General features: G+C 52.6%; 1 protein-coding gene across 1 annotated transcript; it reads right to left on the bottom strand.

Moving 5' to 3' along the window:
* LOC116459205 (calcineurin-binding protein cabin-1-like) lies at positions 1–27,283 on the bottom strand. Its single transcript, XM_032139516.2, has 6 exons — positions 27,147–27,283; positions 26,782–26,964; positions 20,790–21,121; positions 6,186–6,299; positions 387–486; positions 1–107 (listed from the first exon to the last, which is right to left on the bottom strand). Exons 1-6 carry the CDS (start codon positions 27,163–27,165, stop codon positions 1–3), a joined length of 855 nt encoding a protein of 284 aa, XP_031995407.2. The 5' UTR covers positions 27,166–27,283.
* Between the last annotated feature and the right edge of the window lie 158 nt (positions 27,284–27,441).

Genomic DNA, 27,441 nt, shown 5'->3' with positions numbered 1-27,441 from the left:
TCACTCCTCCTCATGTTCAACCACAGTGCTGAGCCCTGCCACACGTCCATCTGTGCTGCTGTGGGGGGCCAGCCAGCCATGGGGCAGTTCCCATTTGCAAGGAGTTCCTGTCAGCAAAGCTGACATAGGAACCTAAGGTCCCACTCACTCGATCCTTAGCACCCATCCCATTCTCTGGTCCCTTAAACTCCCCAGGAAGGTTCTGTCAGCAGCCCGGCCTAAGGAGTTCCCCCGAGGATGCCTCTAATCCTAGCCTTCCTCTCCTGCCCCCTTTCTGGCTGAGCAGCACCCCACCCCGCATGGGAGAGCCCAGCTCCCTGTCCCTCCTACATGCCCTGTAGCATCTTAGGAAGGCCCCGCATGGAGACATGCAGGCAGTGCTCTACCGTCAGCCTTGAGCATCCTGTGGCCAGGGCCAAGGCTCTCCCTGACTCCTACAACATCCAGCACTGGCTGATCCAGGAGAATGAGCTTGGAGACCAACTGCTGAGGAGAAAGGGATGAATGAAATTAATCCACAAATATTCATGTGGGCACCTCCTCTGGGCCAGGCCAGGGGACTTAGGAACACAGCAACAGCACAAAGACACACAAACCAGGAGACTGTGAGAGCAGACACTGGGCCCATACATGTGTCCACCCAAGGAGACTGGGCAGCAGTTGCAGAGAGCAAAACGACTTGACCTTCTCACATGGAAACTTCTCCAAGACTTGGTGTCATGGAAAAAGCAAAGTTGCTAAAAAGCGCACACGCACACTTTTTTTTTTTTTTTTTTTGACATGGAGTCTCGCTCTGTCGCCCAGGCTGGAGCGCAGTGGTGCAATCTCAGCTCACTACAACCTCCGCCTCCCGAGTTGAAGGGATTCTCCTGCCTCAGCCTCCTGACTAGCTGGGACTACAGGCATGCACCACCACACCCGGCTAATTTTTGTATTTTTAGTAGAGACAGGTTTCGCCAGGCTGGTCTCGAACTTCTGACCTCAGGTGATCCACCCACCTCTGCCTCCCAAAGTGCTGGGATTACAGGCATGAGCAACTGCACCCAGCCACCCACGCACTTTTTAAAAAGCCACATGACACATCTGTTTTTGTACACACAGACCCAGAAAAAGATAACAGCTTGGCCGGGCGCAGTGGCTCACGCCTGTAATCCCAGCACTTTGGGAGGCCAAGGCGGGCGGATCACGAGGTCAGGAGATGGAGGCCACAGTGAAATCCCATCTCTACTAAAAATACAAAAAAATTAGCCGGGCGTGGTGGCGGGCGCCTGTAGTCCCAGCTACTCGGAGAGGCTGAGGCAGGAGAATGGCGTGAACCCGGGAGGTGGAGCTTGCAGTGAGCCGAGATCGCGCCACTGCACTCCAGCCTGGGTGACAGAGCAAGACTCTGTCTCAAAAAAAAAAATAGATAGCAGCTTGGCTGATCGGCTGATCACAGAAGCACCTCTGAGAAGGGCACAGTGCCTGGGGATGGGCAAACAAAGGTATGTGGACTCTATGTGTCTGAACTGTTGGCAGTGACAATGTGGTCCTATATGACTGTGATATTATGATATATATGACAGATATATATATGTTTGTTCATCCATGGTTCCTGGCTCCTAACTCCCATAGCCCTTGTTACTGTAAACAGAATCTCTCTTTTTTTGACCTTCTCCTGCCCTTCTTTCCACTTGCCCAAGACAGGACTCTAATTTGTTTGTGGGCCATAAGACCTTCATTCCAGATAAGAGTCCTGCCCCACACCCTGGAGGAAGGAATGCTGCAGAGAGGGCAAGAAGAATCTGAACAGACAGGCCTTGTTGGGTTTAGATCATAATCTTTTTGTCCGGTAACATTTTGACATAGTTGTCCATGTTTCCAATCATGCCTATGAAGTCTCCATAAAAGGCCAAAGAGGACAGGTTCCTGAGCTTCCAGATAACTAAATACAGGGAAGCTCCTGGTGGGTGGTATGCCTGGAGAGAAACAATTACAGGAGGATACAGCCTTCCCTGTATCCTCCTATAACATCCCTTATAATAAACCGGGAAATGTGTTTCTCTGAGTTCTGTGAGCCACTTCGGCACATTAAACCCAAAGAGGGGGTTGTAGGAACATCAACTTGAAGCCAGTCAGACATTTCGGAGGCCCAGACTTGTGACTGGTGACTGATGTGGGGGATGTTTTGAGGACTGAGCCCTCAACCTGTGGAATCTGACACCATCTCCAGGTGTTGAAATTGAGCCTGGGCAATATAGCAAGACTCCGTCTCTATAAAAAATTTAAAAATTGGCTGGGCATGGTGGTACATGTCTGTAGTCCCAGCTATCTGGCAGGCTGAGGCAGGGCCCCGAAGGGCCTAGGTGACACAGCGTGATGCTGTCTCTTAAATCTGCTCCCCATTTGGTCACAGAAGTCTTCTGTCTGTGTTGACTGTTGTGTTGGTGTGAGAACAAAGGAAAAGGGGTTTGAATTTTTCCTAAACTACAACTCTCACAATTTTCAAAAATTATCATTAAAAAATAACAGAAGTGCCCCCCACCCAAGCTCTAAGGATGAGAGGCTGAGCAACACAAAGGCTGGGTAGTGTGGATGGCCCAGGACAGTGGGTTGAGAGGGATAGGGATTAGGGTGCTGATGTCCCCAGCCTCAACCTCCTCTCAAGGGCCAGCACCCACCTGCTGCCTTTGCTTCCCACTAGACTAAGCAGTAAACCCCAGTGCAGGCTAGAAGGGAGGTGAGCCAGTCTGCTCATCCCAACCTAAAGGCTATCTACCAGAGACATGGCCCCATCCCAGCAGAGTCAGCCAAGGGCTGCCCTAAATGCTCCTTCATAAACACGTTAGTATGTAGTTTCCCCAGACTTGGGAATATGCCAGATAGACTCATGTGCTGAAAGTGTTCAGGAACTGCCCAGCATTTCTTGTCATACTGGACACTTGGCACAGCTCAAGGAGCACAAGTAGCCCAAACCTATCTCTAAAGAGAAGAGGTAAGAAAGCAGAGGAGGACAGAGGCCCCAAACGATGGTAAAAGCAGCAGGTCACTGGGAAGCATGGAGGAACGAACAACTGTCCTGGAAGCGGCAAAACCACCAAAACACCCAGTCTGGGCTGGGGTGGCCCTGATCTTCAGGGGCTTCCAGGTGCAGGGATGGCATTGCCTATGTGCCAGGCCTACATGAGGCTGTACCAGCCTTCTCTCCCACAGGCACACAACCTCAGACTGCTTTTCTGCAAGACTCATTTTGGAAGGTCCCAGAAACTAAGGAGGAGGTGCAGGGAGTGAGCCCAATGGGAAAGGGGCCTGGAGCATGTGGCTGCCAACTTGGATGTGCTCTGCGGGGCAGGCATCTGAGGGGCCAGCTTCCGTAGCTTTATCATTAGAAAGGCTGAGGTCTTCCCCTGTGAGGAAGACATGGAGGTTGGGTCCTTCCTTCTAATATCACTGCATAGGCTTTAAACGCAAAGCACCAAAAGGAGAGAGGAAGAGAGGGAGGGAGGGAAACTATTTTCTTAAGTACCTGCCATGTACTAGATCCTGTGTTAGAAATATTACCCCAGTATCTAACTTGATTCCTACAGTTACTCTTCAAGCCAGGTAATAGAAGCCCACTTTCAAGGTGAGGAACCCAGGACAGGGAAATTAAGCAACTTGTCTAGCTCTAACTCTAGCCTATCAACTGCAGAAAAACAGATTTTCAAAACGCTGACAAAGGGCTCATTTCATTGATATATAAAGAGTTCTTATTAATCAATAGGAAAAGGACCAATAATCCACTAGAAAATGAACATGAAGGACATGAACTTTTGCATAGAAGTTAAAATTAACATAATGTCAGTAAAGGCAGTGCTTCATAGGTGAAGCACTGAGCCTTTCTGTGTGTGTGTGTGTGTGTGTGTGTGTGTGTGTGTGTGTGATGTATTGTTTGTAGTAAAAAAGACTGGAACTAACCTAAGTGTCCATCAATAAGGGATGGGAGGCCGGACACAGTGGCTCACGCCTGTAATCCCAGCACTTTGGGAGGCCAAGGAGGGCGGATCACTTGAGGCCAGGAGTTCGAGACCAGCCTGGTCAACATGGTGAAACCCTGTCTCTACTAAAAAAAAATACAAAAATTAGCTGGGCATGGTGGTGCGGACCCATAGTCCCAGCTACTTGTGAGGCTGAAGCAGAATTGCTTGAACCTAGGAGGCGGAGGTTGCAGTGATCCAAGATTACGCCACTGAACTCAAGCCTGGGCGACAGAGCAAGACTCTGTCTCAAAAAAAAAAAAAGAGGGATGGGTAGGTAAACTGTGGGACATCCCTATGTTGGGAATACTATGCAGTAGCTATCAAAAAGAATGGGTGGGTTCTAACAGTATCTCCAAGAGACACTGTTAGAGATATTGTTTAGTGAAAAAATACAAGGGGCAGAAATGTGTGCACTTTTGCCTTTTGTGCACATCTATGTGCACTAGCTTTAATGGGCAGATGCCCTCTAGAAGGACACACGAGACAAGAAACAGTTTCTGCTGTGGGGAGGTGGCTGTGGCCTGGGCATGCAGGTTAAGAGGGCACCTCTCTTTTGCAGCAAATCCCTTGGTATCATGTAGATTGATTACCAATAACACCCCTACTTGTCTATAAAATACCAAAACAGAGAGGGTGGGCAGATGCAGGGCTTTCAGGATCTCGAGCTCCTACTCTGACCCCAGAAGACCACACCCTGGGAGAGGAGGAGCCATGGATCCAGACACTCCCACCAGCTGGCTGGCTCTCAGTGGGGACCTGCCTGCCCACATACCCTAAGAATTGGCCTGTTACACCCCTCCAGACCTGAAACCTGCTCTCCTCAGCTCCTGTTCAGGCCAACTCTGCCCTTCAGTTTCTCCATGAGTAAGAGGGAATCAAGGAAAATACAGAAGAAACCAAAGCTCAGAGGGGATGTATGACCTGCCAAAGTTACCTAGCTGGGAGCTGGCCATGCTGGTAGGGGCGGTGGATAGGTAAGGACTTGGAGGTAGAGGGGAGTGAGGGGCCAGCTGTCTCCATGCAGGACAGAGGAAATGGGGGAGGGTAGATCCAGGTGGGGTATCAAGAGGAGCATATGTAGGCCTTTGGGACGAGAGGCAGGCAGGCCTAGGTAATTGGCCCTGCCCTGCTCAAGGAGTAAGTCTCCACCTCACACGGAATATCAGGGCTGAAGTGCACTAAAAGCCCAATATTGGTCACACTCTTTTTTTTTTAAGAGGGAGTCTCACTCTGTCTCCCCGGCTGGAGTGCAATGGCGCCATCTCGGCTCACTGCAACCTCCACCTCCTGGGTTCAAGCAATTCTGCCTCAGCCTCCTGAGTAGCTGGGATTACAGGCGCCTGCCACCACGCCCAGCTAATTTTTGTATTTTTGTAGAGACAGGTTTTCACCATGTTGGCCAGGCTGGTCTCGAACTCCTGACCTCAGATGATCTGCCCACCTCGGCCTCCCAAAGTGCTGGGATTACAGGCATGAGCCACCGCGCCTAAGCCACACTTGTTTCTTTTTTTGTTTGTTTGTTTGAGACAGAGTCTTGCTCTGGTCCCCCAAGCTGGAATGCAATGGCATGATCTCGGCTCACCGCAACCTCCACCTCCTGGGCTCAAGCAATTCTCCTGCCTTGGCTTCCTGAGTAGCTGGGATTACGGCGCCTGCTACCACGCCCAGCTAATTTTTGTATATTTAGTAGAGATGGGGTTTTGCCATGTTGGCCAGGCTGGTCTCGAACTCCTGACCTCAGATGATCTGCCCACCTCGGCCTCCCAAAGTGCTGGGACTACAGGCGTGAGCCACCGCGCCCAGCCCACACTTGTTTTTTAAGCAGTCAGAATCTCCTACGTGCTTGAGACCACAGGAGGAGCTGCTCCAGCAGGTGGAGGAACCTGGGCCTGTGCCCCTGTCATCACTGCCTGTGTGGCCCCAGAATACCTGGGGCTTTGGAGAACATACCAAGCTCATCCATGCCTCTCCCCACAGGAGGGGGCAGTGACTTGCCAGAAGTCGCTCAGCAATCACAGCCCCACACCAGAGTCTGGCTCACTCTTGACTGCACCACCCTGCCTGCCCTCTGAGGATGCCGCAAAGCTGAGGCCCTGGGAACACCCACTTAGGGGGTCAATTCATGCGCCTTCAGTGAAAAGCAGTGGCAACAAACAGCCTTGGAAATCAACAAGGCAAAGTACTCACGTTGAAGAAATTGGTCTTGTTCCTCTCGCAGAAGAGCCCCTGTGCCGGCATGTGCTGCAGTTGTTGCCATGGGATACTGCTGCCTAGCAACACGTCGCGGGCCCACTGGAGGTTCTGGGGAAACAAGAAGTAGGTTGGAAGTGAGTGTGTGGGCTGCTCAGGGCGCCCACAGGGAAGGCAGGCGGTCCCCTCCTTCCTGGCTGCATGGCAAACCACGATGAGCAGCAGTTCCTGCAGACATCGATTCCACAGCTCCAGGCTGCTCTGGCCATGGGCTTTGATCATCAGGCTGTGGGATGCATTTTCAGAACTGATCTCTGGCCCAGCACCACTGGTTTAGGAGTGTAGTCTTTGACTGCTCAAGGTGGAGACTGACAGACCCCTGGCCTGACCAACCCTACAGACCTGCCACATATACCCAGTACCCGCCTTCTGTCAGGGGGCCCCCACAAGACCAAATAGCAGCCCTGACTTATTTGTCAGGAATCAGTAGCATTCCTTATTCACGGCCAGTGGTACAGCTGCTTTAGGCTCGGAGGGCCGGGCTCTGGCCACAGTGCTTAGGTCGGTGATCTCTGGGCAAAGAGCCTCTTGGTGGAATACAGGCCCAGGGGAGAATGGTGTAGGGTAAGAGGGTGGGTGTGGGCCTGGCTGCCTCTGTCTTCTCTGGGGCCCTCTCACTGGCCCAGAGAGCAGGCCTTCCCACCAGCTGCCTGGCCAGCCACTCCTCCCTCTCTGGTCTTCACCACAGCAGCCAAGCACCTTGCACTGGCCATCTCACTCCACCTCAGGACCATGCTGTCCTACAGGAAAAGGGCTGGCAATGGGCAGAGCTGGGCTTGGCACCTGGGACTGCACAATGCCAGACCCTCTACCCTTTCCACAGCACCCACTGTCCCGGCAAATCTGTCCTCCCCTCCCGCTCATGTCCCTTGTTCGCCTTTCCCAGCACAAGGGAGCAGGGCTTCATCACCTTGCACTCCAGCTGCTCTGAAAGCCCTCTCACTTCTTGGCCTGCAAGCTTGTCCCACCTGGTCCCATTCTGCCCACTGCTGGCCAGGCTAAGCATACTGAACTGTTCCCCTAATCATCATGAGGCAAAAGTGCAACTCCAGCTCCCTGACTCGCTGGCTGTGGGGCCCATGCTAGCCTGCCTCTAAGCTTCTGCTCCTATGAGGGCTACCCTTCTGCCCCCACCGGGCTGCTGTAGGGACTGAGGGCTGCTCCCGAACACTGGGCAGGGAGGGCCCTGTGGCTGTGTGTAGGAGGGTCCATTCACTGTGAGCTTCCCGTCTGCTGAGGGACCCCCTGCCTGCCCCTGAGGGACCCCCTGCCTGCCCCTCCCTGAGGGGAAGGAGAGACAGGCAGAGGAGGGAACAACCTGGGCAGCGAAAGGGTCCTCAGACCCTGGAGGCAGGCTCCCAACTGAGAACAGAGGCCACTTTGCTCACACTCACAGAAAACAGTAAAATACCCAGTCCTGACCTTCAACTTCTGAGCTCTAGCACCCTAGGAGGAACAACCTGTAGTTTACTTTCAAGTGTCCCCAGCAGCTGGGTGCGGTGGCTCATGCCTGTAATCCCAGCACTTTGGGAGGCCGAGGCGGGTGGATCACCTGAGATCGGGAGTTCGAGACCAGCCTGACCAACATGGAGAAACCCCATCTCTACTAAAAATATGAGAATTAGCCTGGTGTGGTGGCGCACGCCTCTAATCCCAGCTACTCAAGAGGCTGAGGCAGGAGAATCACTTGAACCTGGGAGGCAGAGGTTGCAGTGAGCCGAGAGTATGCCACTGCACTCCAGCCTGGGTGACAGAGTGAGACTCCGTCTCAAAAAACAAAAAAAATAACAAAGCAAAACAAACAAAAAAACGTCCCAGCAATGCCTAGCAGCCATGCTTTGGAAAGCCTGCTTCCCAGGCCACTCATTCAGAAGCCTCTTGAGGCCAGTTCCAAGTTCTCACATAATGCTTCCCACCTCTGTACTCCACCCCACCCTATCCCAGGCCACATGCCCCTGCTTCACAGCAGGTCCAAGGAGGGAGGGTCAGCTGCAGAGAAACTGAGTACAGGGTGGGGAGAAAGGGGTGGGGCTTCAGGTATGCTTCATTAAAAGGAATAAAACCAAAGATTAGCTCAAAGATTAGTGAGTAGAGCAGGGCTCCAAGAGGAAGACTCAGGTCTCAGGAAGCCCAAGAAAGGGGCTCACAACCTGCATCAGTGCTCAGCCATGACCCACTATGACACTTGGTTCAAAGTATTTCCCAAAGGAGATCTGAGAGGCTCAGCCCAGGCAGGTGTCCATCCTGGTCTAATCAGCCATAGCTGGACTCAAGAAGGTGATGTGGGACACTGTATTTTTTTTTTTGGAGACAGAGTGTCACTCTGTAACCCAGGGTGGAGTATAGTGGTGTGCTCTCAGCTCACTGAAACCTCCAAGTGATTCAAGTGATTCTCCTGCTTCAGCCTCCTGAGTAGCTGGGACTACAGGTGCCTGCCACCATGCCTGGCTAATTTTTGTATTTTTAGTAGAGATGGGGTTTCACCATGTTGCCCAGGCTGGTCTCGAACTCCTGACGTCAAGTGATCTGCCTGCCTTGGCCTCCCAAAGTGTTAGAATTACAGGTGCGAGCCACCGTGCCTGGTCTGTCACCTGCACTTCTAATACCACAGTTGAGCACACCTGACCATGGAGGTGGGCTGCAAAGGAGACCTACCTTTTACCCAGTCTGAGAAGGTCAGGGAGGCTCTGGGAGAAGGTGATACCTAGGCTGTGGTTTGCACAAGGCTGTTACGGGGGTAAGGGACTCACTGAAGCAAGTGCCCAGACACCTGGGACAGTCAGGGCCTAGCCAAGGAGGTGGAGGGGATCAGATGTGGCTGCCCATAAGGCCAGTGGGGAGCCAGGGGGCTATGAGGCAGGGAGTAAGTGCTAAGACCATGGGCTGCAGGGCCTCAGAGCAGAGGTAGGCTGCCTAGGAGACTGAGCCTGTGCATACCCTTGCTCTCCTCTATGGCCCTGGCCTAAATGCTGTGGCAGACCACTCCTCCAGCTGTGACTCCATGACCCAGGGCACAGGCCTGGCCTGAGAAAAGTTACCCAAGAGTCATGACCCCAAAGCTGCTTCTGGGGCTCCTCAGGAACTTGGAAAAGTGTCCAGAAGACCTCTTTAAGTGGCAGCACTTGAGGTCGGCGGGAGGAGATGTGAGACCCTGACTTGAAGAAGCATCTCCAGTAGCCATCATTTTCCTAAGAATACCAAGAAAGTAAAGCCTCAACAAAGACTTCCTTCTGGCTGGGGACACAAGAGAAAGCGCAGAGGCCAGGATAGAGTCACATAGACTCTGCTTCCCTGCCCAGCTGCCTTTTTGCAGGCCCTGTGGCCATGGGACGGGAATGGACATTCCTCTCTGGTTTGTTTTCCACCACTCCACCTGCACCAAGCCAGTTTGTCCCCCAGATTGGAGCAGAAAGGGAGAAGGCAGTGGGAGAGGTTTCTGGGGCAAAGGATGCAGAAAACACTAGCCTGTCAAACCCAACCTGGATTATAAATTAGCTTCCTGCAGACCTGGCTACTGTGTACTGGTGGACAGTGTGTTTCTCCAGCTGTCTCCCAGGCCCACCAGAGAGAGCGAGCTGAACAATGCTAAGGCACAAAGTGTCCAGACAGCTTATGGGGGCCCTTAGCTGATTCATGCCTGAGGCCCCAGATAGGTGCTGACAGGGAGGGCTGAGACCTGTCTGGGGAATCATGGGTGCCAGGCTGGTGGGGTGGGGGAGGGGGCAGAGACTGTGTTGGGCCCTTGCTGAACCTCTGCAAGGGGGAAGGGGATCTGACTTGCACAGTGCACCTGCAGCATAGAACCTGCCCTGTAGCTTCGTGGTGAGGTGAGGTAAGGCAACATGATGCCTCCTGGGTTGAGCACAGTGCCATAACCCCTCACCTCACAGAATTACCAATGAGGAAATAGAGGCTCAGAGAAATTCAAGAGCTTGCCCAAGGTCCCAGAGCCAGGAAGTGGCAGAGCCATCCCTGGACTCTGGTCCAGGCTACAAGGACTCTGAGGCCTGGGCTCTTCCCTTGTCCCCTGACCTATCCACTATAGGTGGGCAAGTCACTTTACAAATCTGCCTGGGCATGTGCTGTGTGCTGTATACTGAGCCAGCCATCATGGCCAGCCCTCTCTCAGGCCTCATGCAACCTGTCACACTGCTGGCTCATAGGCACCTCTGAGAATGGGAGGAGGCCCATGGAGCCACTTGCCAGATAACAGCACATTTTCCTTGGCTGCATGGGCCCTGAGGCTTGTGCATATAGACCCTCTTGTGACAGAGGGCAGATGGAAGGCTGTAAGGTCCTGAAGAGAAGTAGGGCAAAGAATCGCAGAAGCATACAGGCACCTTATGTCCTCCCTTGCCCACTATCTGGACAATCCCTGCTTCACAGCAGAAGGCAGAGGGATGTCTAACTCCTCTGCTTGAAGGCCTTTGGGCTGCACCTGCCTCAGGGCAAGAGTCAGCTCCATGCCTCAGTCTACCTGCCTACCTGCTGGCTCATCTCCCCCACACCCCCCAACTCCTCTTTGTGAACAGCCCTCCAGCCACACTTGTTCCCACCTTGGTCCCTGCAGGTCTCTCTACCTGGTGCCACCTCACCTCTCCCCCGATGCTCCCCTGGAATACTGTTCCCACAGCCCTATGGCCACCTTAAATAGCCTTTCCACCGACTTGCAGATGGGTCTGCTGTCTGCCCCCACTTCTCTATCAGCCCTATAAGGGCAGGGACACAGTCCGACTTCACTGATGGCTCCTCTAGGACAAGTCTAGTTTGAAGCTCACAGAAAGGGTGCAACAGTTGCCCACAGGAAGAATGAAAGGAAGCTGAGCAGTCTGACCTTTCATAAAATGGGAAGGAAGGGTATGTCAGGTTGAGGGAGGAGGGCAACAGCCATGGGGCATGAGTGGGGCTGCTTGGGTCCTGCCCAAGGCCACGGTGCCAGCACTATGCTCCCTGGGGCCAGCTAAGCAACAGTCCATGCCCTCGAGGCTAAACTTCAATGCCAGCCCCTGCCCACTAACTCGCACTACTCTGCCAGCAATCGTTTCACTACAGCACACATTGGGCTGACTGTCATAGCTCCTGGAACTCCCCAGGCTCCCTTTCTCTTCACACAGGAAGCAAAAGCTTGGGGTGAGGTGGCTTGCATCCCTACCTGTAGCCTTCCATGGGCCCTGCATGTAGTGGGGGCTTGGCAAAGCCTGTTGACAGCTGGAGATGGGAAAACAACTACTACCCTCTGGGGACACCTGCTGTCCCAAGATGTGCAAAGCTGGAAGGCAGACCTGATCCCAGGTGCCATCTGTCACTATTGTATGGTGGCCTGGAGGATGTGCTCTGCCTGTGTCACCCAGGGTCTCTGCCCCCAGGGGCTGTCTCCCTGCCACAACCAATGATGATGATCCACTCGCCACTTAACTACCTCCTGCCTCACGAACCCACAAGGGACAGATGGTGGGGCTCAGAGAGGTCAGGCTCTACAACGCCTACATGGTGACTCCAGGTGTGCAAACTGTCTGGTGGGGATCCTGGAGCAGTGCCAGCCTATTTGCAAGACCAGTAGGGCTCCACAGGGCTGCCAGGAAGGTGGCTATGGACCTCAGCTGTGTTCAGCCCTTCACCTAGTCATACCTCAAGCATTGGCATGGGGGCACAGATGGTGCTCACGGGTTCCATGACAAATGGAGGAATCAGGAGTGGTGGAGGGCTTGGCCAGGGAAGACCTTCTGCAGCCTTTGGAGCCACCCAGGACCCCTTGCCCCATGTGAAGGGGAATTGGCTGGGAGCCCTTGGAGTAGTGTTCTATAGGCCAGAGGAAGAGGAGTGTGTGGCTACCTGCTGTTGGGAGACTCAGTGGGCTGCTGGGGACATCCATAAGCTGTGGGCACATACCTACCGCAAACTCACCCCAGCAACCTAGGACATGAATATCCCCATAGCTAGACCTGGTAGACTTAAAGCCAACCACTCCTGATACTTCTAATCATGAAAAATTATAATTAGAATGTCTGTTTGGATAAAGCCAAATATTAAGGAGTTAGTGTAAAAGCTGTGCCCGCACCCCGAGAATCCTGTGTAGGCATTAGAAATCACGCAAAGAGTTTATGAGTACACGAGAAGCAAAAAAAAAGCAGAACCACATTTGCATACGTTTCTGTGAGTGTGTGTCTGTTTGTGTATAAAGAAAGTATGCAGAAGATGGAAAGGAAATGCACCCAACATTCCTGAGAGTTGCCTGGGGAGGGAGACTCATGGCAATAGTTCTCAATGGGGGTGGGGGTCTGTCCCCAAGGAGGCATCTGGCAATATCTGGAAACATCTTTGGTCATCACAGCTAGAGGAAGGCTACTGGTATCTAGTGGGTAGAGACCAGGGATATTGCTGAAAGTCCTGCAGTGCACACACGACATCCCCACAACAGAGAATTATTTGGTCCCAAATGTCAATAGTGCCTCAGGAGGGAACTCTGTTCTACATTATTCATATATACTCATATATATACAACTGTTCTACGTCACTCACATATATATATATGAAAAGTTAAATGCAGTTGTTGAAGGTGATAGAGGTGCAAACTTTCTCACCTGATTCACAACATTAGAGAATCAGAACAGAAGGAGGATGAATGACTGTCTGTGGATTGACCTTGACTTTTCTCTTTCCTTCACACCCCACAGGTCCTGGGCCAAAGAAATGGGGTCTGATTGGGCTAGCGCTGCCAGACTGCTACTCGTCATACCTCATCTAAGTGGAATCATTCAGTATTTGTCTTTTGTGACTGGCTATTTCACTTAGTATTATGTCCTCTAGGTTTCCCATGCTGTCTGATCCATTGATTCAGCTCTTCTGTCTGAATCCATCTAGAATCAGACTACTTCCTGATATCCTGCTGTGGCCTCCTCCCATCTCTGCTGCCACACTGACTTCTTCTCCACCCGTGTGGACACATTCTCAAGCTCCTGGGCCTCTGACTACAGGGTGGGTTTGACTGAGGGAATTTGATCAGAGCACTTACTCCTTGAATTCCCTCCCTGTGGAGTTGATGAGGGGCAGCCATCAATGGCCAGCCCCAACAGGCACTGCGGCTGGCCCAGGGTACCACACTCCTCCTCCCTTGTGAATTCCTACTCTCTGCCTGGGCCTGTGTAAGTTGCTCCTTCATTAAGTGCTCTTCAGACTTTCCTGTTAGATGGGGCCATTTGTGTCCTGCTAGGCCTCTGACGGGCCACCCCCAACTCACTCTTTACGTATCAGCCCAGTAGTGTCTCTGACACACTCAGGCCACATGGAGCCTGTCTTCTTCCACAACCTTGTGACAGTTTTTTGTTTTTTTAGTTTTGTTTTTTTTTTTGAGACAGAGTCTTACTGTGTTACCCAGGCTGGAGGGCAGTGGCATGACCTCGGCTCACTGCAACCTCTGCCTCCCAGGTTCAAGCGATTCTCCTTCCTCAGCCTCCTGAGTAGCTGGGATTTCAGGCACACCAGCACACCAGGCTAAGTTTTGTACTTTTAGTAGAGATGGGGTTTTGCCATGTTGGTCAGGCTGGTCTCAAACTCCTGACCTCAAGTGATTTGCCCGCCTTGGCCTCCCAAAGAGCTGGGATTACAGGTGGGAGCCACCATGCCCAGCCCTTGTGACAGCTTTAACCTAATTCAGGATGATGTCCCCTCAACTTCTCCCCTACCAAAACAGGCCCTGAAAGCCTCTGACCTCATCTTCTTCCTCTCTCCTCCTTGCCCATCTAGTCACACCAGCTTCCAGCAGATTCTAGTCACACCAAGACTGTTTCTGTCTCTAGGCATGTGTTTTGGGTGTGTGTCCATCTGCAAGCCTCTTCTCCAATATCCTCGTGGCCATCAGGGCTCCCTCACTTGATTCAGGTCCTTGCTTAGACAGGTCTTCCCAATCTCCCTGTCTAAATAGTCACAATCCCACCTCTAACCCCTTACCAAGCTTTATTTTTCTTCCTACTCATCACTAGCTGCCCACTCTATTCTCCCAGTGAGTACACAATGCTATATCCCCAGCACCTCAAACAGGAACCTCCTGCGTGACAACCACTCAGTAGACAGCTGCTGAATGAGTGAACCTGCAGAGATGCACAGAAAACACACTGGGGGGAGCACATGAAACACAAACACTTCTGCCATGTCATGGCTTGTGGGACAGTTGTGGGTAGTTTCATTCTCTTTTCCAAGCTTAAACAATATTAGTGGTAATAAAAGCTGCTGGCAGAGTGCTCAAACCTATTCAAACTGCTGGAATCTGCATTTCTTTGCAGGAGAGAGGACCAGGAAAGCAGCAGCCATTATGGGGGCAACCTGTCCCACCTCCTCTGGCACCTAAGGGCCCAGCAGAATCTTCAAACCATGAGGCAGACAGACCGAAATGCAAAGTCAAGATTCCTAAGTTGAGAAAAATATCAAGTTCTCCTTTTGCAAACTATACAAACTAAAGCTTGACAAGAACCTGGCTGGTTGGGATCTGCAGCAGCCTAGGACATCCATGTGAGGACGCAGGGCACACCACCATTTTGTGGAAGGGGCCACTTTTATGTCCACGGAAAGGCAGCAAAGGTTAAAGGCAGGCGAACACCCTACTTTGTGGCCAGAATGCCCTCCTGATGCCTGGTTCTACTATCTGTGTGGTCCTGGCTCAGTCAGTGTGAACTCAAAGCTCACCGGCTCCCCCCAAACACTTGCCTGTGAGCAAAAAGCAGGGTCTCAACAGCAGGCCCTCAAACCCGCTCCAGTCTGATGGTGCAGGGCCCACTTCAAAGGCCCTCTCGTTTAACTTGCACGATAGTCCTGGCTTCTACAGGTCCCTCACATGAGCCAGCAGCACAGGCAGATGGGGATACTGTACTCACAACAGGTGGGCAAGGGGTGGGGGTTCACACCCAGCTGACCTGTCCTTTACCCAGGCTCACACCAGAGCACCAGCTGACCCTGAAGTCAAAAGTCAGCAGATTCCCTGGTGATCCTTCAGCTGAGCACACAGCACCATGGGGCCCCCCTGGCAGGAGTCTGTCTCTAACCAAACCCTGGGCCTGGGCTCATCCCATATAGGTACTGGGCCAAAGAAATGGGGTCTGATTGGGCTAGCACAGCCAGGCTGCTACTCCTCATACCTCATCTAAGTGGAATCATCCAGTATTTGTCTTTTGTGACTGGCTATTTCACTTAGCATTATGTCCTCTAGGTTTCCCATGCTGTCTGATGTGACCGAATTTCCTCCCTTTTTAAGGCTAATATTCCACACTGTTTTGATTAGTATATTATAGATTTGTAGTAAGTTTTGAAATTGGGAAGTATGAGTCCTCCAGATTTGTTTTTGTTCAAGATTATTGGCTCCAGGGAACATCTCATAACCAACCCCCTCTGCCCTGAACCCCTTGCATCAGAAGTAGCAGGAGGTGAAGGGGCTCAGCTCCCAGCTGAGCAGGAGGCAACTGGGAGAGCAGCGCAGGGGTATCTATGCCTTGGACTTTTTCCTGGACACCCATCAGTAAAAGCCAGAACCTTCATGACAAAAGGTGTCTGATGCCATGTGCTCTCTCTCCTGGGGTGCCTATATGGGCTCAAAGAGCCAGGTTTCTAAGAGTGTACACTCAGTCCTCAAAATCTTGGTGAAGATTGTGATCCAGAGAGTAAGTGATACAGTAGCTAGAATTAGGGCCCTTATGGCTATCAGCATAAATGATCATCCCCATCTAAGGTGTGCACAGTGTGCAGGGCAACAGGTGGACTGCCTTGGGGGGTCCAGGGACAGCCTGTGTGCAGCAGTGCCAACCTTGGGTGGGAGCGCAGCCTCAGGCAGGCAACAAAGGTCCCTCAGGACAGACCTAGCCCTTGGCCACTATGCCCCAGGCAGGGAGCCCTCAGAGGGCCTGGCAGAAGAGTAAGGAGCCATGGGAGATGCTGACACTGAAGAAATGGGCCTCACTAGATGGGTGAGAAGGACTGTTGGCTGAGGGCAGTGCAGGGTGTGTTGGACATTGCCCCAGCACTGCATCCCTCACCTCATTAACACAATAATTCTGCTTTCATATCACTATCATTCTCATCGAGGAAAGAAGAGCCCTGGACCTCCAAGAGTTCCCATGCGGAGCCAGGATCTGAACCCAGGTGAGGCCAGCTTCAGAGTCCACATTCTCTCCTCCTCCCCCAAAAGCCCTGCTGTCAGCAGCTAAGCAAGTGGAACACTGTGCCCTGAAGGCGGTTTCTTTGCAAGGCCTGGGCAGGTAGAGCCTCACCTGGAGGTGTCTGTGAAAGACCTAAGGGTTCAGGAGTCAACCACACAGCTCCAGGCAGGCTCTGCTTGTGGGCCCCTTTGAAGAGGCAGACATCGGATGCTTCAGTCCACCAGTGAGCTGTGAGATGGCAACAAGAAAAAGGCACTGCCAAGCCCACAGGCAGGATTTTATGAAGAAATGTGCTGCTGTCAAATATACACAGCGGGAAGTGTTTGTTAACAAACAGCTGTGTTTGGAAAGTGGTAACTACTTCCCAGTTAATGGTTTCACATTAGTCAGTGACAACATGGAGTTGTGGCCCCCAGATCTGTGAACAAGCTGCTGCCAGCAGAGGTGACACCCCAGGTCTGGGCAGAGCCACATGCAGCCCCCAGGATGGCATGCCCCAGAGCAGCAGGAAGGTCTTAACTCAGGCTCTCAAGGGAGCTAGGTATTAACAACCTACATTCAATTTGGTGGTGGTAACTGGTGCTCAGCAAAGGTTTCTGGATGAAGCAAACACAGGAGCCAGTGGGAACCACCCTAGACCCAGCATATGCAAGGTCTAGAATGAGCTCAGTGGCCCGAGGCTACCTGAGGCACACTTGGCACCTGCAGAGCTGCCTCCTGGAAGCAGATCTGTGGGTAGGCAGTGTGGCTGTGGGTAGGGAGTGTCTGCTGCTTAAGGGGTCTCTCTTAAATTTAAGATAGCATTCCATTTCTGAGAACAAAGGAACTCAGCCTGGGAATGCAACGAACAGAAAAGCTGGCAGAAACTGAGGCTGATGGCTACTGGGGGTTGTCTGGGGATACTGACGTCAATGGTGCAGACAGCCCAAGGCAGCCTCCATCCCTGCTACTGGGTGGGGACGGCTGGGTCAACTGGTCCGCCTACCCTGGACCATCACAGATGACCAAAATGACCTGGCGAGGGGGCATTCGTGGTAAGAGCAAAATGGCAAACTATGAGTGTGGACAAGGTGTGGGGGATGGTGCAGCAACTAGGCCAGCGTGAGATTGCCCGGGGCTGATGTCTGACTCTGTCACTCAGCTCTGTGTGACCCTCAGAGCAGGTTCCCAGATGCAAAGTAGAAGGGGTATGATCCCACCTCTGGGACCTGGGGTACCTGGTGTCTCGAAAGCACACAATCAACAGGGCATGCGTACTGGAGTTGGGAAGAAATACAGGTAGGGCATCCTAAGTCTGAATATCTAAAATCCAAATTGTTCCAAAATCTGAAACTTTGGTGCTTAAAGGAAATGCTCATTGGAGCATTTCGGTTTTTTGTTTTGTTTTTTTTTAGAGGGAGTTTTGGTCTTTTGCCCAGGCTGGAGTGAAATGACGTGATCTCGGCTCACTGCAACCTCCGCCTCCCCAGTTCAAGCGATTCTCCTGCCTCAACCTCCTGATTAACTGGGATTACAGGTGTGCGCCATCACGCCTGGATAATTTTTGTATGTTTAGTATAGACAAGATTTCGCCATGTTCGCCAAGGTGGTCTTGAACTCCTGACCTCAGGTGACTCACCCGCCTCAGCCTCCCAAAGTGCTAGGATTACAGGCGTGAACCACCGCGCCCAGCCTCATTGGAGCATTTTGGATTTCAGATTTTTGGCTTAGGGATGGTTCAGCCAGGTAAGTATAATGCAAATATTCTAAGATCTGAAAAAAGCCAAAATCCAAAACTCTTCTGGTCCCAAGCACTTTGTATAAAGGATATTCAACCTGTACTAGACCCAAGATAGCTAGTTTTAGGGTGGTAGAATTGTGGTTACCTCCCTCCAACTTTTCTTTAATTTTGACATAAATACTGTTTTCTACTTCTGAAAAATTCATCAAGAGAAGGGGCAGGCTGTAATAACAGCATTCTGTGTCTAGTGCTGAGCTAAGCACTTTACATGCACTGGCTCCTTCAAATTCAACATAAAGCCATTTAGCAGGGAAGTGGAGGGTAGGTGCGGCCCGTATCGCCACTCAACTCTCCTCCCACCCAAACCTGCTGTCCCTCACCACTTCCCTTGCACAGGTGCCAATTCCTAATACACATTTTGTACCCGAAATTCCATCTCGGCATCTGCCTCTTGAGAAGGTACCCTGTAACAGGATGAGGAAGGGTCTGAGCTCACTACTAGGGAACACCAGATCCTGGTCAGAGCTGACCACAGCTGGAGGGGGCTGCATGGCTGCCTGAGGATGCACTTGAACAGAAGGACACCAGAGGTGGGGGAGGACAGGACAACAGTTACTAGTGTCTGTTCCACTGATGTGTGTGTGGGCTCTTGCAGTGGGCTCTGCTGCTCCCAAAAGAGGGAAAGGGGAAAGTTCCCAAAGCAATGGTGAGCCCAACAGAGTTCATATCAGCCATTGCCCCTCAGGCCCAAAGACGGCTTCAGCAGTGAGGACATGCTGGTTGGGGTTTATTAAGACCCAGGTCCACCTGGGTACAGAAGGCCTGGGGTACAGAGGTAAGGTCCACTGCCAAGTGGAAGCTGAGCAGTGAGCAAGCCAGGCTCCAGTGTGGCACCAACAGCCAGGGAAGCCGGAGCTGGCCATCGTTTGCTAGCATGCACTGCACCTTAAACTACAGACCAAAGCCCCAGATGATGAGACTCCTTCCCACCCAGACCTGTGTCACCTGCTGTGCTCTGAGGAAATCAACCAAGCCACATGAGCATACCGGTCACTGTGGGGACACAGCACTTACCTTCTTGGACCCCTGCATCTAGTCCCCCAAACAGAATTCTGTGAAGTGCCACTTCCTGCACATAGCCAGTGCCAAGCCAGGGCCCATCTCTTGGCCAACTGTCCATTCTGGTTCTTCAAACATTCCACTGAGGATGCTGGGGGGAACCAGCAGGAGACCTCTAGGAGGAGAACCTGACAGAGTCCTCACAGCTAGACCCTAAAGGTCACCCCTGCTTGCGCAGCATACCTGGCCCTCTCTGGCCCTCACCCACACCAATGCCAGCCCATAATGGCCACCTCCCTGGGCTGCTTGCTCTGTCTGGGTGCTCTCCCTTCCTTCCAGACCAATGCTGTCCCCTACAATACAGGTCTCAGCACAAAAGGTGTCTTTGCAGAGGCACAACAGCACCCTCACCCCTCTATGTACCCCGTTATTTTCTCTGTGGTATTGTTTAAATGAGATGTGCTTTACTCATCTGTATGTTTTTATTTTTTATTTTTGTTTTTGAGATGGAGTCTCGCTCTGTCACCCAGGCTGAAGTGCAGTGGCCCAGTCTTGGCTCACTGCAACCTCTGCCTCCCGGGTTCGAGCAATTCTCATGACTCAGCCTCCCGAGTAGCCGGGGCTACAGGCATATACCACCACGCCTGGCTAACTTTTGTATTTTTAGTAGAGACGGGGATTCACCAGGTTGGTCGTCAACTCCTGACCTCAGGTGATCCCCCTGCCTCAGCCTCCCAAAGTGCTGGGATTACAGGCGTCAGCCACCACGCCTGGCCACCTGCATGTTTTTAAGTCGGCCTCCCCCTTAGAATGTAGCTACATGGTGCAGGACAACGACCAGGACACTCCCCAACACCTCCTGGGTGAGGAGAGACTAAAGGAAAATAAAGTCACCCCTATTATTTAGGTCCTGCCCAGGCCACATTACCTCCCCAAATCTAAACGCCAGCAGAAGAGGTCTGGCTGGGAAGCCCCTGGAAGCACTTAAGCCTGGGGCACAGCTGTTAAGGATCGCTACATCATCTGCCTTCCAAAAAGAGCTGGAGGAGGCTGTCAGCACCCAACCCCCATGAAGCAGAGGCTGTGAAGATGGTTTTGGCAGCTGTAACAGAGAGAAGAGCCCAGGGGCAGGGTATGGTGAGGAGGCCCCTGCAATATGCAGCTGGAGAGATGGAGCCTAGGGCAAGCAAGGCCGGAACAGAGAGTAAGCAGGGCCCCTAAGGCACCTGGAAGATGGGCACGCTGTCGCTGAGATGATGGGTGAACGGCAGGGGTGAGGGAGCATGACATCACAGTTTAAGTCGCTGCACAGCCCTCACAGGAAAGAGTAGTTGAGCCTATGGACCCTTATCCCTCACCCCATAGCCTATCCCTGAGACTGTGAGACCCCCTACACTCCTCCCTCCATTCCTGGCTGTGACCCTGGGCCCTCACCACCGGGTTCCCTGGCAAGCTGGCCCACTCCTGGGGCTGGCCCTGCCTCCTGCAGCTCTCCTTGCCCATCCTTCCCATGTGCTGCTACCGTGAAGCTCCAATCTGTCTTAGCTCTGCCCACTAACCTTCAAAGATGCCCAGCTGCCCTGGGAAGATCCAAGCCCCCTTGGCCCGGCAGCCACTCACCCGGTGGGTCTTGCTGTAGGTGTAGAGGAAGGCCAGACGGTAGAGACTCTTATAGTGCTGGGGGAAGCGGCTCAGGCACAGGCGGAAGGAGGCGATGCACTGCTCTGTGAGAAACTGCCGCTGCTCCTCAGCACCAGCCGGCAGCCCCTGGGGGAAGGCCACTGGCTCCCCTGGGAGGTCCCCTCTCTTCTTTCCATCCCACAGGGTAGGTGTGGATGCTGAGGGCTTGCCAGGGATGCAAGCAGAGGCTGGGGTTTCTGCAGCAGGCTTCTGGACACCTTGCTCTGCAGCCCGGAAGCCTTCTGTACTCTCCAATGACTCCTCGTTTTTTCCTACAGTTGAGAAGAAGGAAAAGAAAGTCACCCTGGTTTTAGGCCCTGTCCATGCAGTGGTCTACCACCAGTAACGGAGGCGCCTCGGTGAGGTGATCAGCATGGCTGGATCAATGCCCTTGCTGAGTGGGTGCTGGACCCAGCAGCAGGAGGCACAGGGCCCGGTGCTGGCTCTGCCCCAACTGAGGTCTCCCGCTCCATGAAACAGGCTGTCCCAGCTGGCATGCAGTGAGGGATCCAGAGGCTACAGAGAGGGGGAGTTATGGGCTGGGCTCTGGGTCTTCCCCTCTGAATGGTGGCACAGGCTGTCCCACCTCTGGGGCTGGGGCATGGGGAAGCAGCCCACAAAGGGCAGGTGTTGCCACCACCAGCATTGCATAAAACACAGCCAGGGTTCACGAAGTATCACACTTGCTCCCCTGCTCAGTGCTCGGCCCACTGCCTGCCCCAACTCCCTCTCCAGGGTTGCCGCTGCTATATGTGAGCCAAGTGCTCCCATGTGGGCCCTCAGGTGACATGAGCCCAGCTCCTGAACACCCAGCCTTGCTCCACCAGGGGCCATGGGGCAACAGTTCACATCAGGATAGCCCAGGCTGGGTGGTGGTGCTGCAGGGCTGGCCCCAGGATGATGACAGTGGCCTGGGTGACCTTGGGCTAGACCCTGAGATGCAGGCTCCTTGGCTACAGAAGAAGAAAGCTGTCTGGCCCGGGAGGGTGTGACAGATGGAAAGGGCTGGGGAGCAAGGGATAAAGGCAAGGGGTCCTGTGGTCTGCGGATCCTTAGGCACCCAGGAGCATGGCACACCCTGTACAGCCTGCCTGGAGGAGGCCAGAGAAGCAGCCAGCAGCACCAGCTCTGAGGTGGTGTGCGATGGCTGAGCCCTCTCCCTACTGTAGTAGCGGCCTGGAGATAGCTGGGGCCTGCTGGGGCAGGGCCGAGTGAGCAACAACCAAGGCCCCCAGTTCTCCGCATGCTAAGTCGAAGCCTATCTGCAGACATCAGGTGTGTGGCCAGATTGCCCACCATCACTATTCTCGTTGAGGAAAGAATCTGAGCATTCACTCCCTATGTTCCCCTCAGCCACCTGCTATTAGTCTGACCTTCCCTCACTGCTCCCCTGCAGCCCACCCCACCGCTCTCCCTCAGTGTCCTTGCCTCTCCACCATTACTCCTTCTCCTGGAGCCATTGCCCTTCTCCCTCCCCTGCATCGCTGCCCCCAGTGGTGTTGGCAAAGAAAAGCCATAAGAGCATCTCCCCTCCCCCAGGCCCAGAGCCTACCATGGGCTGCCCCCCTCCCCCTACCCTTTGAGGTGGCCCTAATGACTGAAAGCCAGGAGGTCCTAGCTCCTTCCACACTATACTGTCTTCTCATGTGAGCTCAAGAAGTTGCCTGCGTCCCACAGCTTAGGGCTGGCACCCATCTTACAGGGGACACCATCACTTTATTAAAAAATGTGCCAGGTTTCTAATGTGTTCAAAACGTGGCTCACCAAACAGGGTAAGCCGTAATGCTAGGATCAGCCCTGTGCTAGGCACGGGGGAGACAGAGGAATCAAATGATGATGTAGGCCTCTCAGCGGTTCACATCAGGCACTGAGAGCTTGGACACAAAGACACACGGAGCACAATTTTTATGGAAAGCAGGCAGAGGGTCAAGAATTCAGCCAGAGTTCTTAGAACACATAAAGAGGAAGAAAACAGCAATCCTAGACTGAGTTAGAAACCCAGCTTCAGGGAAGACCCGCTCAGGCACCCCTCTCTCAGAGAGACAGCTATTCTCTTTTCTTTTTCTTTTGCCTATTAAACCTAACCCCCCCCCACAAAAAAACAAACAAAAAACCTAGAAACAACAACCCAGTTTATAGGCTGGGCGTGGTGGCTCACACCTGTAATCCCGCACTTTGGGAGGCTAAGGTGAGAGGATTGCTTGAGGCCAAGAGTTTGAGACCAGCCTGGGGCAACATAGCAAGACCTCATTTCTACAAAAAAATTAAAAAATTAGGCAGGTGTGGTGGCACCTGTAGTCCCAGCTACTCGGGAGGCTGAGGCAGGAGGATCCTTGAGCTCAGGAGGTTGAGGCTGTAGTGAGCCATGATCACATCACTGTATTCCAGCATGGGCAACAAGGACGAGACCCTGTCTCAGAAACAACAACAACAACAACAACAACAACAATCAGTTGCCTAGGGGTCTGGGTGGCCTAAGGGGCCCCGGAGAGATGGGGCAAGCTGCCTCACCCACAGCATCCACTCCCACTGCTGAACAGGCCTCACAGGTCACTAGAGCCCTCTATTTCCTTACTGGAAGAAAGAGGGTCAGAAATGCCAACAGGACCACACCACGTTTCCCGGCCAGGATGTCCAATTCTAACCCTAGCTGCGTGAAGATGAGAAAACTTCCTTCTACCAAGAGAATGCAAGTAAAATGTGTGTTCTGGCTACTCTAGCCTAGGCCAGTGCCTGCCGCAGGCAGGGAAGACTGGCTTGGAATGCCTGTGGTGCATATGCCAAGGCCAACAGAGCACAGGAGCCATCTGATCCACATCAGCCCATGGAGGTCCTAAGAAGAATAAGGCACAGACATGCCCCAAGCTGAGCCTCTGGACTGATGTGTACTGATGGCCCAGTGAACTCAGGGGGCCTCATTATGGAAGAGCCTGGCCCTCAGGTGGCTACACATCTTGGCAAGACACCAACAGCTGAGAGGCCCAGACCAAAATATGCCCCAGCAGGGACCTCAAGTCTGTCTCTTTTGACTTCTGAGATCATCTTACTCAAACTCTACTGGCCTGAGAAAAGAGCCCAGTGAGGATGCTCTCCACAAAGGGCGGGCAGGCGAGATGGGAAGGAAGCTGGGCACTGGCAGGTCAACTGCCCCCAGGGCGGCTTCCCCCCACCGACAACCATTTATCACCCTATCCTGCGTGTGGTGCATGGGCATCGTCACTAGGCCTCTAGTTGACCAGGAAGGGGCAGATGTGGCCAGTCTGGCATGCCCTTGTGTCCACTGCCTGGATCACAACAGGTGCTTGTCAACTCTGCTTTGGGTTTTACCCTCTTGCCCTCAGAACAATATAATAGAGTGGGCTTGTGTTTAAGTGATAAAACTGTGGACAACTTTCTCCTAGATCAAATAAATAAATCTCTACTCTTGCGACCTTCATATTTTAGACTTTTTTTTTTTTTTGAAGCTCTGCCCCCTGCAAAGGTGAGCTTCCGCTAGCTGCAACAGTCACTTCTGGGAAAGGCTCTTTCCTCAAGGCACCTCAGTCAAGGCCAGAGTGGAGAAAGACAGCTTCTGGAGAATTAAAGGAAGGAGGCTGGTCCTTGGGCAGTGTGACAGCTTGTGCCTGCTAGACACGGTGGGAGGGAGCACATCTCAGTGCCAGGCAGGATGTGGCTGTCAGATCTGTTTTTGCTTTCCCTCGGTACTCAGTGCATGGTGCAGATCTGCACCTGTTGTGCCCTGCTGCTTGATAACAAATACGCATGAGCGAGGGCCTGTACCCCACAACATTAATGATGGAGGAAGCAGCAGGCTGGTGGTAGGACTCTCCATGAGGGTGTGCTGGGAAGGCAAATGGTGTGGAGCACACTTGGGGCCCACACTCAACACTGCCCAGGCACTGCTGTCCCGGCTTTCTACAGGGAGGCCAAAGGCTGCTCAAGTACTGCAGACTGTGACGGCCAGGCTGCTACCCAATGGGAGTCCAGGGGAGTGCATGTTAGAGATCACCGCTGACCAAGCCCAGGCCTGGATGAGTGCTCTGCTCCCAGAACTATCTGCTAGCAGTGGGCTTGGGAAGCATTCCCTGCCATACCTGCTCTCCCAACAGGAAGTTGATCAACTTCACCACCATGGTTACCAAGAAAAGCTGGGCTTAGAGAGGAGGAACACGGCCATGGAAGCAAGAGGTTTCATTTCATGCTTATCAGCTATTGTGGTGACCTTTGGTCCTACCCTAACTTTCTTCACCAATGGCCAGCCCCACAAACTGTCTGCTTAAACCACTGGCTCTAATGGAAGGAGGGAAGAGGCAGGACACTCTTCATGAGTCTAGAAGGGCCTGTATAGGCTGTGCCAGACCAAAGCCAACTCACTCTCTGCTTCGTTCCACCAACACCCATGTCCCCTTCCCCATGTAAGTGGGAGAGAAGCTCATGATGACACAATAGCACCCACAGTAGTCATGGCTTGACTGGCCACAGAGCACACATGGTAGGTCTTACTTGTCTGATAAGTTTTAGAAATCTTATTTTTAAGAACAGAAATGCTGTATTAGAGTGTTAAGAGTGTAAGTTACCCCCCCCAAAAAAAAAAAAGAGTGTAAGTTACCTTTTTCCTTCCCATTCCAAACTTCCTACAGTGTGTTTATGTCAGTTACAGAATGTCAACACTGGCTGGCGACAGCATAGTGACTGCCTGGTGAGAGAGTGGGGTGGTGGCCTCATCTCTCGATGAGGACCAGATACAAATAAATCCACATAGTAAGTCCTCCATTCTGTGCCCTCTTATCTAGTATCTCTATCAGGTGTCCCCTAATGGGGATACTTCCAATCTACTGGAGATGTGGTCTCATGCCCTTCTAAGTCCAGCCAGGGGAGGCTGGCAGGGAGCAGAGAGCTAGGAGAGGTCTTCCTTAGTGTAAATGGCTCTGGCCCCACTGCCACACCTATGTGTGAGCTCCCATCCAGGGCTTGCTCTGAGACCTCCTGGGACAAGGCCTGGGTCCCTCAGGGAGGCAGTTTATCACCAATGTTTTTTCCCATCCATCCATCCATCCATCCATCCATCCATCCCACCCGGAGAGGTAGCATGGGGTAATGGTTAAGGGTATACACTGACAGGGCAAATTCCAGACCTTCTCTGAATCTCATATTCTTCAGTTATAAAATGGGAATAGTCATTATGCTTTTTTTCTAGGGTGCTTGGTAGAACCAAATGAATTAACACAGTGCCCAGCACAGAAAAGAGTATGGGGCTGGGTTGTTGTTATTACTGCTTGAGAAACACATGTAAGCCCTGGCCCTGGCCAGAGTGGGAAAGCTCTCAAATCCATAGCTGACCAGCCACAGCTCAGAGTGGGGCCAGGAAAGCCCCAGCCTGCCTGTGATCTCCCAGTAAGCCCAGATGTGGGGCTCTGCCAACTGATTTCTACAAAGAGGGCCTGGACCCCCCAGGAGAGCTGGGCACACCCCCAGGCTTAAATCAGGGCCCTCTGCCCCCCTCCCCCAAAAAGGGAGATTTTTCCTGAAGACCTCATATGATTCAAACTAAAAAGAGAACACATTTGTGACATTTAGGATCCAAAGACTTAAAATAACCATTTACCACCAACAACAAAAAAAAACCAGAGCACACTGATGTCACAGACATAGCTTTCCTGGGCTGGGTTGTGAGGGTCATAGCAACAACAGGCAGCATCCCTGAGCACATGTGGTGCTGGGCTCTGTGCGCACCCTCAGGAGCTGCCTCGCTCAACCCTCACAACCCCGGGGCGGGCACTGGGACCATTCTCATCCTACAAGGAGAAAAATGGAGGCCCAGAGAGTAAGTGACTTGCCCAGCCAAGGTCCCTGGGCCACGAAGCTTTCGGCTTTGCCCAGATTGCCACAGGACATCAAAGTGGTTCTAATTCACCGAGTTAGGGCTTCATACCTCTTTCTTCTGTGGCCCCCTGAAGGTCTTTACCCGTCGCTCCTGCTTGGGAACTGAGAATGGGCAGCCTCTTCTCTGTGTAGGATTTCCTGGAGCCTTCCAGTAAGCTGGTGGGCTCATTAAAGAAGTCCTGCGTCGAGCTAGAGTCTGAGAGCGCTACGGCTGTGCTGTCCTGGCTTCGGTCTGAGGGGAAAAGGAGAAAGAGAGGGCGAGAGCATTAACCTACACCACCTCCAACACAGGGGGCCTTCCTATGGTGAGTCTCCCTGCCGGTGGCCTGGGGACTGCCTTGCAGGAAATGGCCTGAACACAGCCATTCGACACTGCTGGGCCCAACCCATCCCAGAGGCCACGGAGCAACTCACCAAAGGCACCAATCTCCATGGTCAACCCTCCTGGGGTTCCCCCAAACAGTGGTATTCTGGTAAATGTTTAACAACTGGCTCTCAGGGAAAAAGAAAGTCCTGATTAATAGCACTTACTGATTTCTGGAGTGTAAATATTCCCACCATGGCAATTTTCAAGTTACCAACGTGCTGTTGTCAAATGTGGAGTTAGGAAGAGATGCACAGTAGCCACCATTATGTAGTTTTTCTACCATATAAATGTAACAAATAAATGAAGTGGGAAAGAATTCAGGAAACATTTTTAACCTGTTAG

The sequence above is a fragment of the Hylobates moloch genome, unplaced genomic scaffold, assembly GCF_009828535.3.
Source record: "Hylobates moloch isolate HMO894 unplaced genomic scaffold, HMol_V3 SCAFFOLD_19, whole genome shotgun sequence".
NCBI lineage: Eukaryota > Metazoa > Chordata > Mammalia > Primates > Hylobatidae > Hylobates > Hylobates moloch.
The sequence above is the reverse complement of the archived record's forward strand: the minus strand, read 5'-3'. Positions and strand labels throughout refer to the sequence as shown.

Coding starts and splice junctions, on each gene's coding strand:
- LOC116459205 (XM_032139516.2), bottom strand. Junction 21,122..26,781: donor GGGGGCCACAGAAGAAAGAG/GTATGAAGCCCT, acceptor TCTCAACTGTAG/GAAAAAACGAGGAGTCATTG. Junction 108..386: donor CAGGATGCTCAAGGCTGACG/GTAGAGCACTGC, acceptor CTTTGCTGACAG/GAACTCCTTGCAAATGGGAA.